The sequence below is a fragment of the Pocillopora damicornis genome, chromosome 10 (assembly GCF_964200805.1).
Source record: "Pocillopora damicornis chromosome 10, jaPocDami1.2, whole genome shotgun sequence".
NCBI classification, from domain to species: domain Eukaryota; kingdom Metazoa; phylum Cnidaria; class Anthozoa; order Scleractinia; family Pocilloporidae; genus Pocillopora; species Pocillopora damicornis.
In genome coordinates, this window is record NC_142679.1 from 11567935 (window position 1) to 11583384 (window position 15450).

General features: G+C 40.5%; 1 protein-coding gene and 1 long non-coding RNA gene across 2 annotated transcripts in view; one reads left to right on the forward strand and one right to left on the reverse strand.

Annotated features, from left to right (window-relative positions):
• The window catches only part of LOC149038912 (polycystin-1-like), a 35519-nt gene extending 20207 nt beyond the window's left edge, over positions 1-15312 (forward strand). Inside the window, exons 15-26 of the mRNA XM_089185719.1 lie at positions 58-359; positions 823-1175; positions 2906-3106; positions 4089-4214; positions 4824-5033; positions 5627-5887; positions 7636-8250; positions 8561-8785; positions 9385-10878; positions 11261-11573; positions 12009-12236; positions 13505-15312. Of these exons, the coding sequence (XP_089041845.1) occupies positions 58-359; positions 823-1175; positions 2906-3106; positions 4089-4214; positions 4824-5033; positions 5627-5887; positions 7636-8250; positions 8561-8785; positions 9385-10878; positions 11261-11573; positions 12009-12236; positions 13505-15159 (5983 nt within the window). The 3' untranslated portion in view covers positions 15160-15312. The remainder of the gene's footprint in view (positions 1-57; positions 360-822; positions 1176-2905; positions 3107-4088; positions 4215-4823; positions 5034-5626; positions 5888-7635; positions 8251-8560; positions 8786-9384; positions 10879-11260; positions 11574-12008; positions 12237-13504) is intronic.
• On the reverse strand, positions 1851-2515 carry LOC149038913 (uncharacterized). The gene is made up of 2 exons (XR_016180241.1): positions 2258-2515; positions 1851-1900 (listed from the first exon to the last, which is right to left on the reverse strand). It is a non-coding gene; the product is annotated as an uncharacterized LOC149038913 (long non-coding RNA).
• Positions 15313-15450: the final 138 nt, after the last annotated feature.

A 15450-nucleotide genomic window follows, 5' to 3' on the forward strand; every position in this document is an offset into this window, starting at 1 on the left:
ATTTTGTTACCTCATCCTACAGTAAGCTAACAAAATCTTCTTTGTACTTTTTGAAAGGAAACCTTACGATGAATTTCCAGGAAAAGAGAATCCGTCTGCCAAACTATCTTTGGAGGGAGTATGCAAAGGCTGTAACCAACAGGATATCAACAGCTTAACGATTTCATGGAGTTTGTGGGTCACTGGTGAAGGGGATGGAAATGCACACAGTGCGATAGAAATGGCTGACCATACAGTAACAGACTGGACTAGAGTAGCGAATCTCTTGGCTATGACGAGAGCAGGCATCGCTTCTGAGTTCCTTATCTTAAGGGCGAACAGTCTGGAAAGTGGAGTTTCATATACTGCCAGAGTCCAAGGTAAGTCTGATGAAGCTGCTTCTTTATCAACCTCGTTTCTATATAATCTAAAGCCTCAAAGAAGGTATAATTGTGGCCGTTAACAAATGCGTATAGGTTTGAATTAAGTCCCTCGTGTATAAAGTACAATGATAGAATGGATCAGTGTTAATATCTGAACAACTATTAACCCTTAACCCAACATTAACCTTAACTTGTTATCAATTGACTGCGGTTGGGTTTGGGGAGGGGTAAGTGTGCAGTTGCCTAGATACCAGCTAACATTTATTCAATAGAATTATGATTTTGGTGGAGCAAACAGAAAGAAAAGAAGAGAAAATGTAGATAGCAACTTCAGAAAAAGTGACTTACTCAAAGATTCTCTGAAAAATAATCCTTTTCCTTAAAAAATATGAAAGCATTTCACTTATCAAGATACTTTCGCCCTAAAGTTTTTATTGATCCTTTTTAACTTTTGTTCCAGGCCGATTTGGTGAAGGTGCCACTGGTTTTGCTGAGTATGTCTTTGTTACAGCCTCCCCTCCCACCGGTGGGGAGTGTCACGCGATTAAAGGAGATGACAATGGTCATGAAGTACTTATCACTCTGAGTTGTAACGGCTGGACTAGCTCCTCAGGCTCGACTAAGTTAATGTATGACTACTTCTACAAAACGTCGCCCGATGGTGCAGAATATTTGTTTCAATACACAAGGGACGGAACTATTGGGAACATTCGGTTACCACTTGGATTGAGGGAGTATAACTACACGCTGTATCTAAAGGCTATCATCTCAGACGAGCTTGGGAGTAAATCAGAGGCCAAGTTTGAGTATCAGGTAAAACTCACTGGGTTCTGATAGTAACCTGTTTCTGCTGGTTTCATGGACTTGCATGAAGGGAAGATATTGTTTCGTGCACTCAAAAAACTTCTAGTTACGTTGGTCATTGTGATGCTCTTGTACATGGCAAGTAGTCGATTCCAATTGCACCTTTCCAAAGTTCCCCGTTTCTTGTAAACAGTTACCTCTATCCAATAGACTGGAGGGAAATTTTAATTGTGGTAATAGTAAATGGAATAAGCTTCTCCCTTCTCCCCTTATGTTGAACCTGCATTAGATTCGAATGATTTTGTGTTGTAGTGAGATCAACTTGTAAATGCGAGATTCGAGTAAGGTTACTTAGCTTCCTCGGTTTTTCCGTAATAATTGCTTAGATTACTGGTCGAGGAGAAGTGTGGATGTGAGTTGTATCTGGTCGCAAGGTGCATCACTTCCAGTCTCGGAATCTCCATATGATCTAAGAGGTAGCTGTAGGTGTCTGCTTACAAAAAGTGAACTGAAGTCAGTTTGCCTAATCAAGTCTACGGCCATCATGGTCTAATCTCTAGCACATCAAAGGCGTGACGCTTGCGACGAAAGAGGAAACTTCGAGGGGTGTCGCTATGCGTGTTTTCTAAGTGTCGCTGATGTGGAACTATTTTACCGGTCGTAATGAAACCACGAAAACCAAGATGACTATCAATGGTGTTTATTTAGATCACGGTCACGATCACGATCGTAAACTGAAATTGCAATAATATTATAACGAAAGCATGAATGAAACGCTTTACGTGCCTATGTCGATAACGCGATTAAAATAACAACAATCAACGTGAATTAACATAAACAAATCATAATAGGCTAAATTAAAACTAATCGAGATTCAAAGATCGGCTACACAATGACCATTTGCGGCTGATTAACAGCCTAAAGACTAAAATGTGGGCGTTACTTTGTGAGAGTCTAGTTATTTCAAAATACTCCTTCGATTTCAAGATAATTAGTTGTACTGTTGTACAACACAGTACATATGTGCGCTATCGCCCAAGGTGAAAAACTAAACTTAAACATATTGAATTAAAACTAACAAAATCACTTACATATCGGTCCCGCTTGTGCCAAAGGTTTGGAACGAAAGACGAAGTTATTGCTGTTCAAGGTGAAATCTTACGAAACTCTGGCTTATAGGGACGCTAATTTAGTTTTTATATGCGCGTGGTGACGCTAAAATATCCGATTTCAAACCAATAGGGAAAAAGATAAACATTGTAACTAAGATCGTAACTAGGCACGCAAATTAAAGTAATTGACAATTGATCTAATCAACAAAAAAGGCTGTTCTTTGTTCGATATCCTTAACAAAAGGAGCAAACCCAACAAAACTTGGGCAAATTTTCAGTGATATAGATAATTTTTAAAAAAAAGTACAAAACTTTAAAAAAAGTGCAGAAACACGCCATGGAGTTGGGAATGTATGACTTTTAGAGAAGGGCACACCGGCATGGATTCCAAACGATTGATGTTTTGAACACGAATCTGGTACTGAAAACTAAAGAAATTGTTGCTCGTTTTTGTCGACATTTTCAGGGTCGATGACAAATCATTCTGAAATGCGGCAATTTGGTTTATTGTAAGCTACTCTTCGGAGCGTAAGATAGTTTATCGGTTTTATATACATTTCCGTTAAAAGAAGACAGCCAGTTATGTTTACTTATCTGATATTGCAAGTAACCCTTTTTTAACCCTAGAGTTTTCCAAGTGAAGAAGACGACTCTGTTCTTATCGAAAAACTGTTGGAAGAGATGACCATCAACAGTACATTGCGAACTCTTGAGATGGAAAGTTATTCACAGTTTACCAATCAATATATCGTGGAGGTGGCATCGCAGTTAAATGCCATGTCAGAACGTGCAGCCAACCTCACAGGATTTAAAGAAGCATCACGAAACGTGAGTATAAGCAGCCACGCATGATCGACAGTGATACCTAAGTGTCTTAAGGTACCATATGATGTGTTCAAACAAGACGATAAAGGTGTATGCGAGGAATAAACTCAATGAAAAAAACTTGGTCTTTTTTCGGTCTAATGAAAAACACATGGCGGACCGTATGCGGGGATGCCCACATAGAAAATCAGGAGCTTCTAATTTTGAGAGGAGTCCTCTAAGTCTAAAATATCACAACACAAAGGATTTAAAATCATTTCTACTCTGAATGTGTTGACTTGTCTAAGGCCACATTGATTATGACAGACTCGTCATTACGCTCGCAATTGTTTTTTCCACTGGAGCTCATATCCTTCTCTTTACTAGAAACACAGTGGTTAAACGTCTGCGCATGTGTAAACGTGGTAATGACTTGGTGAGTTTGTCAGAACCAAGTTTTCCGACACAAGTTAGAAACAATTACATAAGCCAGTAAATCACAGTGTTCTAAAAGCGTGTACATTTTTCGATGAAGCTCCAAAAAAAAGGCAAATCAACAGAATATGCGTACTTAAATAAGCTTTTGAAAAGTCTCGAGTTTTCTTTTTCCCTACTTTTATTTCCTTTCACTGATTTCTACGCAACTTTCAATATTCTTGCGTTAATTTTGCGAGACAGCGGAACTTTGCGCGGAAACTTGATACGCAGCCGGCCAGATTAGATCCCCTGACGAATGCCTGACGTTTGAGCGCTGTGATACTTGTGACGGTATTTAAAATAAAAGGTTGTTATTCGTTTTCATCGAAAAGCTTAGTGGAAGTTGCTATCACTTGCAAATGTTAAAGTCTGAGCTTTGGCGGGACAAATAATTTTGCTATCCAGTCGAAAACTAATCCTATTCTATTCAAAAATAACTTGATAAAATTTAACTACAAGACTACCTCTGTGCGACGATGCGCAGAAGACCAATTTATACTTCCTAATCCTTTCTGAATCACTTTTCCAGATCCGCACACGAATGAGTCGGGTTTTGTCAGAAATTACCATGGATGACATAAAGACAGTCCGAGAGACTGCCAATGCCGTCTCTAAGCTTGCAACTATACCTGATGAGTGTGAGGTTGAGGCTCAGGTATTATAATAATAAATGAGCTCTAAATTTACCGTCTTTGTTACTGTATCTTTACCCTGGACTCTTTCGACTTTACTAATGGAAGCATTTTGCAAGATGCTTGTCACATATGCCGAGACAATTTGTTCCATGACAAATGATTCTTTCACCGCTCAAAATTGTTTCCTTACAAAAAAGAAAACCTTCAACGCACTTCTCACGATATATGAAAGCAGAGGTTTACCAGAATCCTCAACGGAAGCCCAAGATTATTTCCTTGTTCCACACTCGTATAATGATTGAATTACCTGAGCAATTTCCTAATGTGTGTTTTGGTTTTGCCTTATTTTGCTCTGTAGTTGGTCCACAAAACCCGCTCAGCTTTCCCAACCTACTAAATTCAAGAGTGAAACCCGCAACCTCGTCACTCGCGTTTTCCCGCGCTTGGAGCTGTTTGCTTGTTTTTACCTGGAGTTCTTATCGCCTCCTTGTGATTTTTTTCTATTTTTCTGATTGGCTGTTATCAGTATTTTGATTTTGGTTTTCCACACCCCATCGATTCGCTCTGTGCAGTCGATTTGAACTTTTCACTTGCCGGCTTACTTGGCATTTTGTTCGTTTTTATAACAGTTAAACCTGAACAAGACACTCAGCAATATGGTGAGCTTAATCATACAACAGTCCGCAATAACAGATTCTACTGAACTCTGGGGAACGCTAAACACTGTGTCCGAGGCGTTAGGTAACATGTTGGGGGTCGTATCTCATTTGATGGATGGAGAATACTTTGCTGGAAATAGGACAAACGCGTCGATGACACAGGAAAATTTCGATGTATTGGTAAGAAGTTGGGCTTGACGTAAGGGAATGAGAGTTATCAGATAAAAAAAAAAATGAGTGGAACTGAATTCCATTCTTCTAAATAATCCGTTTACTATACTTTGAAAGGGACAATTTTCGTTTTTATCGCCCGCCTATGTGGGGAAATGTTTTGAAAACGAAGGAAGAGGGTAAAAATGTTCGATATATTCACACTAGTCCTGCCACACTTCACATGGATAATCACCTGATGCATACTGCAGCCCAATAATAACCAAAAGAGAGATCGCTCCTTACTTAGAGCTATAAAGCTACCAAACCCTACAGCTAGTTACGCGTAATATTCCTCTGTGTTCATAATATTCCTCTGTGTCCATTCCGATCTCATCTTAAGCAAATCGAATTCCAATAAAGCTTCTCAACAGTCCATGACAGTCTTTGAATAAAGAAAATTCAAGTTTCCATAAATTGGAAAGTTTCCTTTGCGGTTAAGCTAAACGTTAACTAAACAAAAGTTACACTTCTCTTCTATTAAAACTCGAGCAACTCTTTAATTACAGCATTCTTGAACTTAATAGCAATTTCCTTTAATGTCTAATTTTAAATCTTTAAAGGGTAAAATTCTGATGGAAAAGGTCATAGAATACGTCAGACTCCTATCTGACTCGTATCTTGGTCACACACTACCAAAAGAGGAACCCATACAAGTGCGCTCTCCTTCGCTGTATTTCACCCTTAACCGCGACTTTCCTGCGGGATTCTCGGGACGTACTCTTCACTGTGGAGTAGGAGGTGTTGATTTGCCTGACGACTTTGGAGAGCTGGGCATACTGAAGGACGGAAACGAGACCGCTCTTATCGTTATCAACGCATTGGTAAGTGTAACTCTTAATCAAATCACTTTAACTTCGTTTTTAACTCGTGAATTGCGCGCATGCGTAAGAGCGAGTTATAGATACGATGTGGGGAATGGCTTTCGCTCGCTCGCTCGCTCGCTCGATTGGTCGATTCCTGTAAACTTTTTTTAGATTTTAGGCTTTTGAGTGCATTTGATAGTTTTTGGCGAGCAATAAACAGACGAAATGGCGACCTTTGTTGCTAAGAATAGTGGTGGGGTGAAAAAGAAGCCAATGATAATCTTAAAAGAGTTTTTTTTTTCGTTTTAGTTTCAACAAGCGGCGCCAGCGACTGGCAGGCATGCAAGGATTCACACTGAAATAACGGAACAACCTTCGTTTTTCATAAAATTGTAAATTACAATCCTTGAACTTGAAAAAAATCCGAAGATTCATTGAAAATATCACTTACTGCGAAGCGCTCGGAGTTTACAGATGTTCAAAAGCTTTTTCTGTTATAGCGTGAGATTGAGGACAAAATTGATCAATACGTTTCGTCGCGTGTGTTTTTCCTGTGTGAAGTAACAGAAGATGCCGGCGACTGACGAAATAACAAGTTAACACGAAAATCAAATAACACGTAAACAAACAATTTTAGCTACCGATTTTCAGTGAATTTTTAAAGAACAATTTTCTTTTAAGTTTCAAGACAATTTGAAGATTCAACATACATACAACGTACTAAAATGCGAAAGTTACACACCACAAAATTGATAAATAGGCCTGAAATGAAATTCTATCTTGTTATTGATTATACGTTGCCTAGCACGTGACTTAAATCTACCCAGGCGGAGATCCAAAATGACTGTGGCAGTCTTGGCTTAGTTATATCACTCAAAACTCGTTCCCGTTTGTCTCATTTGATAAAGAGGGAATCGTTAATGTTTTCATTAAGACAGTATTGCCTTGATTTTCTAATAATTACAACGAAAGAAAGTAAATTTCCCTTTTCACCCACATTTACTTCCAACCTTTTCTTTTGAACCAGAAACAAAAATGATACACGTTTAAAACACATGACATCATCCACCTTGTCAAATGTAATAGCATGATCATTTCAATTGTAATGCCTTCTTATCCCAACGTTTCTTTGTTTCTTTGCTACATTAGCGACCACTGAACTACTGCTCGTACTCAGATATGACAATCAACCACAAAATTCCCTAAACCAGATAACATTAAACATAGTCTAAAAAATCATGTGTCAATTCACGAGTTTGCTCACAGAGCGCTTTGATTAGTCTCTGGTTTATCTTTACTCAGAGAATCCACTAGATTGAAGGATGTTTTTTCGACTTTGCAATACGAAAAAAAGTCTTTCTTTATTTCATTAAATTAGCCATTTTTCTTAAACTAGAAGTTCACACGAAGCTTTCGAAATTGCATATTCTAACAATAGGTAGAACACAAAAAAATAATAAAGGCTTAATTCATATTGTTGTTGGAGTGTAAATTGGGCGCTAGATATATCGTCTCACTCAAAACTTAAAATGAAATTTTACTGATTCAGAAGACCCTACGGGGAATTTATAAAAGGAAACCGTAGAAATATGTTATTATGACAGTCAAATTTTGTTTCTCTGTGGTATAGTATCTTTATGGATTATTTCTTAGCTTATTTCAATTAAGAATGTTTATTTGTGTGATTTCTTTTTTTCAATTGCTTTGTTCTAATACTTTGTATGGTTCTCACAAATCCTTTTTTTGTGCCGCATGTTTCATGACAGGTCACCTCAACACCTTTCGTACCTTTTGTTTGGTCCCCAAGTACTAGTCTTGTCAACAGTTACGTGCTTTCAATAGAAATACGCAACTACAGCACTCAAGAGGAACTGAAAATCGAAAACCTTACGCAACCAGTGGACTTGTGGATAAGAAAAAGGAGCGAGTCCCTTAAAACCTCTCAAGGGAAGGTGGAATACACCAAAATCCTCAGGCATAGGTTTGAAGTAAAGGACAACCGAAGCTCTATTACCATTGAGGTGGACCTTCTTGGGGAGTTTACGGAGCAACCTTCTTTGGTCGTTTATCTGCGAAAAGGAGAGGAACCAACAATGGACGGCCATGAGAGGGATAAAATACGGGTTGTTCCTCAACTCAACTCTTGTGTCAACGCAAGTAACGAAGGGGCCTGGGATCCAAAGCTACTGTTCTTTAGCAACACGGAATTCAACGGGACAGCAGCAGGGGAATATTTTGTGATCGTCGAGTACAACGGAACTGTCAACGGTGCTAGAGTCGCTGAGGAAGATAGGACGGTGGAATATTTGTTTTCTACATACACATCCGAGTGCTTGTACTGGAACGAACTGAATCAAACTTGGGTTGGAGACGGTTGTGTGGTAAGATACTTCTGCATACATAAGTAGGAGTGGAAGGAAACAGAAATCAATTCATTATTTATTTGGCTTCTATCTCTTTCAATTTGCTCGAATTATTCTGTAAATTGAGAGAGGAATACTCTCGTAAGGACTCGAAATAGTGCCTTGCCTCATGAGGAATGCCCTGACATTTCAGTTGACTGATTACACCTGCACCTACACTGAGCATAACGTGTTGAAAATTTCAGCTTTAACGTGAAAGTTGTATATTTGGAATTGCAGGGTAGTCGTTGTAGTTAGTTTGTTCCAGCTTTTTGTTATTTCCTATCAGGTTGGACCGTTATCCAATTCAACACACACACAATGTCTGTGCACCCATATGTCGTCGTTTGCGAGCAGTTTCTTTGTTCCCCCGAACAAGATTGACTGGAGAAAGGTGAACCTGAAAGAGCTTCTCAAAAATCCTACCGTCACTATCATCGTTTGCTGCATCTTTCTCCTGTATTTTCTGCTGGTGGTATGGGCCCGACAAAAGGACAAGGCAGATCTGTTGTTGGTGAGGATATACTAATACTCATGATAAAAACCACATATCCACTTTGCGTATGATAAAAGCGTTAAGATATCACAACGAGCAATAAGAAGAAAGGAATTATTATTAAAATTTCCGAAGCGCAGGAAAGCGCGGGCGGTAAAATTGTGAAGGGGTGTAGGTTTTGATCCGGACTGGTTGAAAGGATGGGGAGAGTTCTCTAGGCCAATAGCTGATCGAATTCAAGCAAAATCGATAAAATCAAGGGGTACTTTTGACCCTGAAAAAGCCCTATTATCATCATTATATTCAGCTTATTTGGTATTAGCAGGTTGGATCATTTAAAGTTCGCCTCAAATAACCTCAGGTGACCACAGTCAAATCATCCTGACCACCATATTTCAAACCTTACCTTAACCGGCTCTCGGCATACGAAATTCAAGAAGTTGATTGAATATGTTGGTTGTAACATGTGAAACAAAAAATGAGAAATTCGTGCTTGAAGAACATTACCTGGTGTTGTTGGGGTTAAATTATTGTGCCATCAGTGTATCGGGACATCCCAAGAAAAATAACCGAACATGCATAATTCTTTTCATAAACAAGTTTCTCTATCGTGACAGGTTGGTGTCACTCCACTTCCAACTAATGATCCAAGGGATCTATATGGTTACGAGGTTATAGTCTTTACTGGTTTTGACAGTAGCGCGGGAACCACTGCAGATGTTTCGATAGTGCTGACTGGCACATTTGAGCAGACACAGACCCGTCGGTTACTCGACCTGGAGCCAGCGCGAAGAAAATTTCAACAGGGAAGCGTTGATAACTTTCTATTGACAGTCCCGCGACCGCTTGGAGAGATACTGGGTATTCGAATATGGCATAACAACACCGGCCCTGATCCTTCGTGGTTTCTCTCACGGGTGCTTGTGCGCGATCTTCAGACTGACAAAGTGGTATGGTTTGTTTGTGATCGCTGGCTTGCGGTTGAAGAAGACGATGGTCAGATCGATCGAACACTTCTTCCAGCTTCAAAGGAAGAGCTGGTGAGGTTTAGTTTTCTTTTTAGCTCCGAAGTTCGTAATAATCTCAGTGATGGGCATTTGTGGTACTCAGTGTTGTATCGTCCTCTTGGAAGCTCATTCACCTGCGTGCAGCGCCTCTCCTGCTGTCTGTCAATCCTCACCTGCAGCATGCTAGCAAACGCCATGTTTTACAAGGACGGAGCAGAGGAAGAGTCAAATGCTGAGGTTGAAGTCAAGATTGGACCTATTCGACTCTCAATAAACCAAATCGGGATTGGGGTCATGTCAAGCCTGGTAGTTCTTCCTGTGAACTTTCTTATCGTTAACATTTTCAGAAAAGCTCGGCCGAAAGATTTGCCCATGCTAGGTACAAAACCGAGTAATCACCAAAGCAATGCGTGTGAATACAGTGATTTCGATAGTGAAACCTGCAGAAGTTACGACCTAGTTGAGAAGAAGAAAGAAGATGCCGAAAACAGCGAAACAAAGAAGGAAGAGAAAGGGGAAAAAGGAAAGAAAGTGTTCACTCTTCCTCATTGTACAATCTACATTGCTTATGGTTTGATTTTCGTTGCTTCTGTTACCTCTGCCGTCTTCACAATCTTTTATTCTCTGACATTTGGAGAGGCCAAGTCACAGAGATGGGTGTCAAGTATGATGATATCTTTTTGGCAAGACGTAATTATTTCTCAGCCACTCAAAGTCATCATCGTAGCAGTGCTCTTCGCTCTCATCATCAAAGATCCAGACAAGGCCATTCAAGACGACGGAAAGGAAAGAAGGGAACTTGGGAGGGACGAAGAATGGATACATGACTCCTATGGCAATCTGCAGAATGGCTTCGACTTCCGAAAATGTACGGAAATTCCCAAGCCACCAGGCGAGGGAATTCTACACATCGCCAGGCAGCGTCGCACAAAACAGAAGCAGATGAAAATCATCCTTCGTGAAATTTTCCTCTACTTTGGGTTCATTCTTGTCCTAAGTGTTGTAGCGTATGGAAGCCGAGATACTCAAGCGTATGCCGTGACCAAAGCACTCACCGATATCTTCCCCGAAAGCAAGTACACCTCACTGCTTCCGTTTGATCAGGTAAACATGCGAAACTGTGACGAAACTGTAACATTAAGGTGGCAAGCAATATTGCACTTACTGTTCGCACGTGGTATTAAAATACTCGATTCTACAGCACTTACTCCCTTGTGGTTTTTTGTGCATTTCTGCCGGTTTGTCTCTTCAACAGACCTTTCCATGGCTATTTGTTTTACGTTTTAGCTAATTGCCCTCTATTCGGAGTTCAAATTATTATGAATTTTGCTTTGGCTAATCGGGCGTTAAGGCGTACGTATGATCACATGAACACAAAGGAATAAACTAAGTTGAAAAAAGTCTACGCACAAATGGGTAATTTCATGTGGAAGGGCGTTTCTTTACCTAGAGGTAATTCTTTTGTGTACGCTTTTGTCTTTAACAGCGCAGTGAAGCATCGAAATTATGGAACTGGATCGAGAATTCCTTTGTTCCCTCCTTACACCCCCAGTACTGGTATGGTCCGTTTATTATCAAACAAGAAGAGCAATTGTGGTCTGAAGAAAGGATGACATTCAAAACTGGACGCGGAGGAGGACGTAAAATCAAGACAATAGTAAAGGGCGGTGGGTCCTACGCAACTGACTATGCCGAGTCTTTTGAATCATTGAAGAGTTTCCCCAAAACTGTCACCGCCGACCGAGGAATGTTTTATATTGTGGGTGTGGCACGATTACGTCAGCTGAGGGTGAAAAAAGGTAATATTTATAGAGTTCACGGTATTCTCCTATTTTTCTCGTCATTTACATGCGAGGCCACTCACAATAAGTGCAGCGCGCTCTAATTAAGAGAACGCCTGGGGACAAAGCAGACATAGCGGCCTTCAAGCTACCTAAGCATGATTTCAAAGAGTGTTGGGATTATTCAGGGACTCTTTTAAAATCGCCAAGAAACTTTAAGGAAAGTAATTCAGTTTAGGAAATTTTAAGGAAAGTAATTCAGTTTGGGAAACTTTATGGTGTAACATTAAAAAAAGACTCTATTTCCATCTATCATTGGCTCAAAACACCTAGAGTAACTACCTTGACAGATGGTAGCTGCTTTTGTAATTCAGCAATGAGTCGCAAATAACAGATATCTTCCAAAGTTAGGGCTGAACCAAAACCATTCTCCTTCGGGGATTATTTTTTCAGATGCCTGTACTATCCCCTTACATCTGCTCCACATCATCAAAACGTGCACTTCTTACTACTCATGGGAAGACGAAGAAGAAGGCGCTTTTCATCCTGGCTGGGAACCAATGAAGGAAAGTGACGTAGAAAAACTTCCGAATGATCATCAGTCTCCCTGGATTTGGCAAAGCGCCCTAGCGCTGAATGGAACACCATTCTGGGGAATTTTTGCATCTTACTGGGGAGGTGGTGAGTGTCTCAACCGTGATTAGCTATCATACATTTACACCCGCAGCACCTCACGGACCGAATCAGGAACGGAATTAACTGATGCGATTCGCACACAAAATTAGCCCAATAAACTACTTATTAAATGGTTAAGAATATATGAAAGTCATATATTTGAACTGCGGATAAAGAAGTGAATGAAAGTGATCCTCGCAGTAATTTGCACTACTTAGGCAGTAGTGAAAATAAGGCCTGAAAAAAATTCAGGCCTGTACGGGATTTAAACCCATGACCTCTGCGATACCGGTGCAGCGCTCTACCAACTAAGCTAACAAGCCAACTGGGAGCTGGTCATGAAGTTGGTTCTAAATAAACCCGTGGAGTGATTGAATAAATGGTTAAGAATATATGAAAGTCATATATTTGAACTGCGGATAAAGAAGTGAATGAAAGTGATCCTCGCAGTAATTTGCACTACTTAGGCAGTAGTGAAAATAAGGCCTGAAAAAAATTCAGGCCTGTACGGGATTTGAACCCATGACCTCTGCGATACCGGTGCAGCGCTCTACCAACTAAGCTAACAAGCCAACTGGGAGCTGGTCATGAAGTTGGTTCTAAATAAACCACTACTGCCTAAGTAGTGCAAATTACTGCGAGGATCACTTTCATTCACTTCTTTATCCGCAGTTCAAATATATGACTTTCATATATTCTTAACCATTTATTCAATCACTCCACGGGTTTATTTAGAACCAACTTCATGACCAGCTCCCAGTTGGCTTGTTAGCTTAGTTGGTAGAGCGCTGCACCGGTATCGCAGAGGTCATGGGTTCAAATCCCGTACAGGCCTGAATTTTTTTCAGGCCTTATTTTCACTACTGCCTAAGTAGTGCAAACTACTTATTATTATCCCTTGACCCTTTGCCGAAATCTTTCAAACTTTAAAGTTTCTGATAGGGAGGGTGCGGTGATTGATAGAAAGAGAGAGTTTGGGGATTTTAGATTGACATTAAAAGGGTGATGAGTCTGTACGTTGAGCTGAATAAATGCATTTTTTCCCAGCTTCCTCAATTCAGTACATATCGAATTAGTTAGGGAATGGTCTGGTGCAACAAGTAAAGCAAAACGTATGTAGGTTGGTGTTTGGAGAGATTTTTACCCATTGATACAAACGACAGTCAGTATTTCAAGGACGCAGAATGAGAGGTCAGAAGGGAAGTAGCATAGGAGACTTTTGGTTGAAATTTGAATGCTTGTATTCGACTAAAGCTTTTTTCTATTTTTTACAGGTTTTGTGTACAATCTCGCTCCCACGCGCTTGACCGCGCTGAAGAATATACGAGATTTGCACATTGATGAGTGGATTGATCGGTACACGCGCGCCGTCTTCGCTGAATTCACGGTTTACAACGCGCACACTAATTTCTTCGGTGTAGTAACTATGCTAACCGAAATTCTCCCCACTGGGGGATATTACCATTACCCGAAAGTTCGTAGCATCCGGCTTTACCGCTATACTGGTCCAGAACAAATGGTTATCATGGTTTTCGAGTTTATCTTCTTCGTATCCCTATGCATTTACAGTTACAACGAAGCCAAGCAGCTGTTTGTACTTGGAAAGAGTTACTTTAAAGACCCTTGGAACTATGTTGAGATAATAGTCATCGCCTCTTCATTCTCCGCCATTTTTCTGTACCTTGCAGAGTTGGGGTTTGCTAAACTGGCCGTGAAGCGAATGCGAGCAAACCCTGATACTTTCATCAGCTTTGACTACATTATATTCCTGGATGAAGCTTACTTAGGAACATTAGGCATGGCAGTTTTCTGTTTCTTTCTCAAGTTTCTCAAACTTCTCCGATTCAATCGGCGACTATCCACGTTGGCTCAGACGATCAAGGTCAGCAGCAAACCATTGCTATCCTTCTTTGTTATTTTTTTCCTTTTCTTTGTAGCTTACGTTCAGGTGGCGTTCCTTGTGTTTGGTTCAACAAATGAGGATTACGCTACGTTCGTTGTAGCATCAGAGACTATGCTGTCCATGACCCTGGGAGGGTTCGATTTCCTAGGGTTGCAGAACTCAAACCGACTCATCGGACCCATCTTTTTCATCTCTTACATGCTCTTCATGTTTCTGATCCTTGTCAATGTTTTTTTGTCCATTGTAAACGACGCCTTCGCTGAAGTGAGTAGTAACGTTGGAAACCAAACGAACGATTACGAGGTACTTGATTACATCATGTACTGCCTTAAAGAGCAGATTGGCAGGCTGGTAATCCCACCATTCAAGCCGTTGTATAAACCTACTTTGACAAATTTTGAAAAGGCAGTGGCAGACATCGAAGACTTCGCCGAGAGTATCACGTATACGTTGGACAATATTAGCATCGAGGAACAGCGACAGGCCAACTGGCTCGAGGTCGACAAAATAAGTGACAAGAAGAAAACACTGTTCCGCTTTTTGCTGCACATGGACGAAGACTTTGATGAAGACGACATTGCCGATGCAATCCCGCACATGGCCAGATTTATGTCAAAATACAGCCTGGAACAGCTACAGGAAATCTATCAGAGGAACTGTGAACGAGTCATGTTATCAAAATTCCACCTGAGTTCTACTTCCTCTTTGGCAGACAGCTCTTACGAAGGACAATATGAAGACATAGATGGCTTTGACGAACATGTCTTACGAAGCTGGAAAAGTTATGGAGAACTTAGCCAAGCTGATGTCGGGGTGCCGAACAGGTTTCGATCTCTCAATTCGATTGCCGAGGAGAACGAACCGATCGACGCCAACCACACTTACGACTCTATGGCTGGCAGTGACGAACATGGAAACTGTTCCAGAAGTTCTTTTGATATTGACGATAAAAACCCAGTTGCAATGATTAAGTCATCTTCCTTGAGTGATATTAATATCGAAATAACGAGTAATACGCATTTGTAAAGGCTTCTTCCGTAATCTGTGCCAAAACTTTGCCACAAAATCAGAGATCCAAACTGATGGACCACACTAACGGCCCTCGACAGCACCCCCCCCCCTTCTCCGAAAATAAAATCAAACAGAAAGAATGCATGTTTTGATCCAAACCATCTTTGCCCGACAATCCTGGCCAGACATTATTGGTATTCTAGCACTAATCCAATGTAGAATATGACTGAGAATTATACATGATATAGCAGCAAAGCCGATGTTTTGTTTGATCAGTTTTAGAAGCAACACTTTTAAGCTATAAAA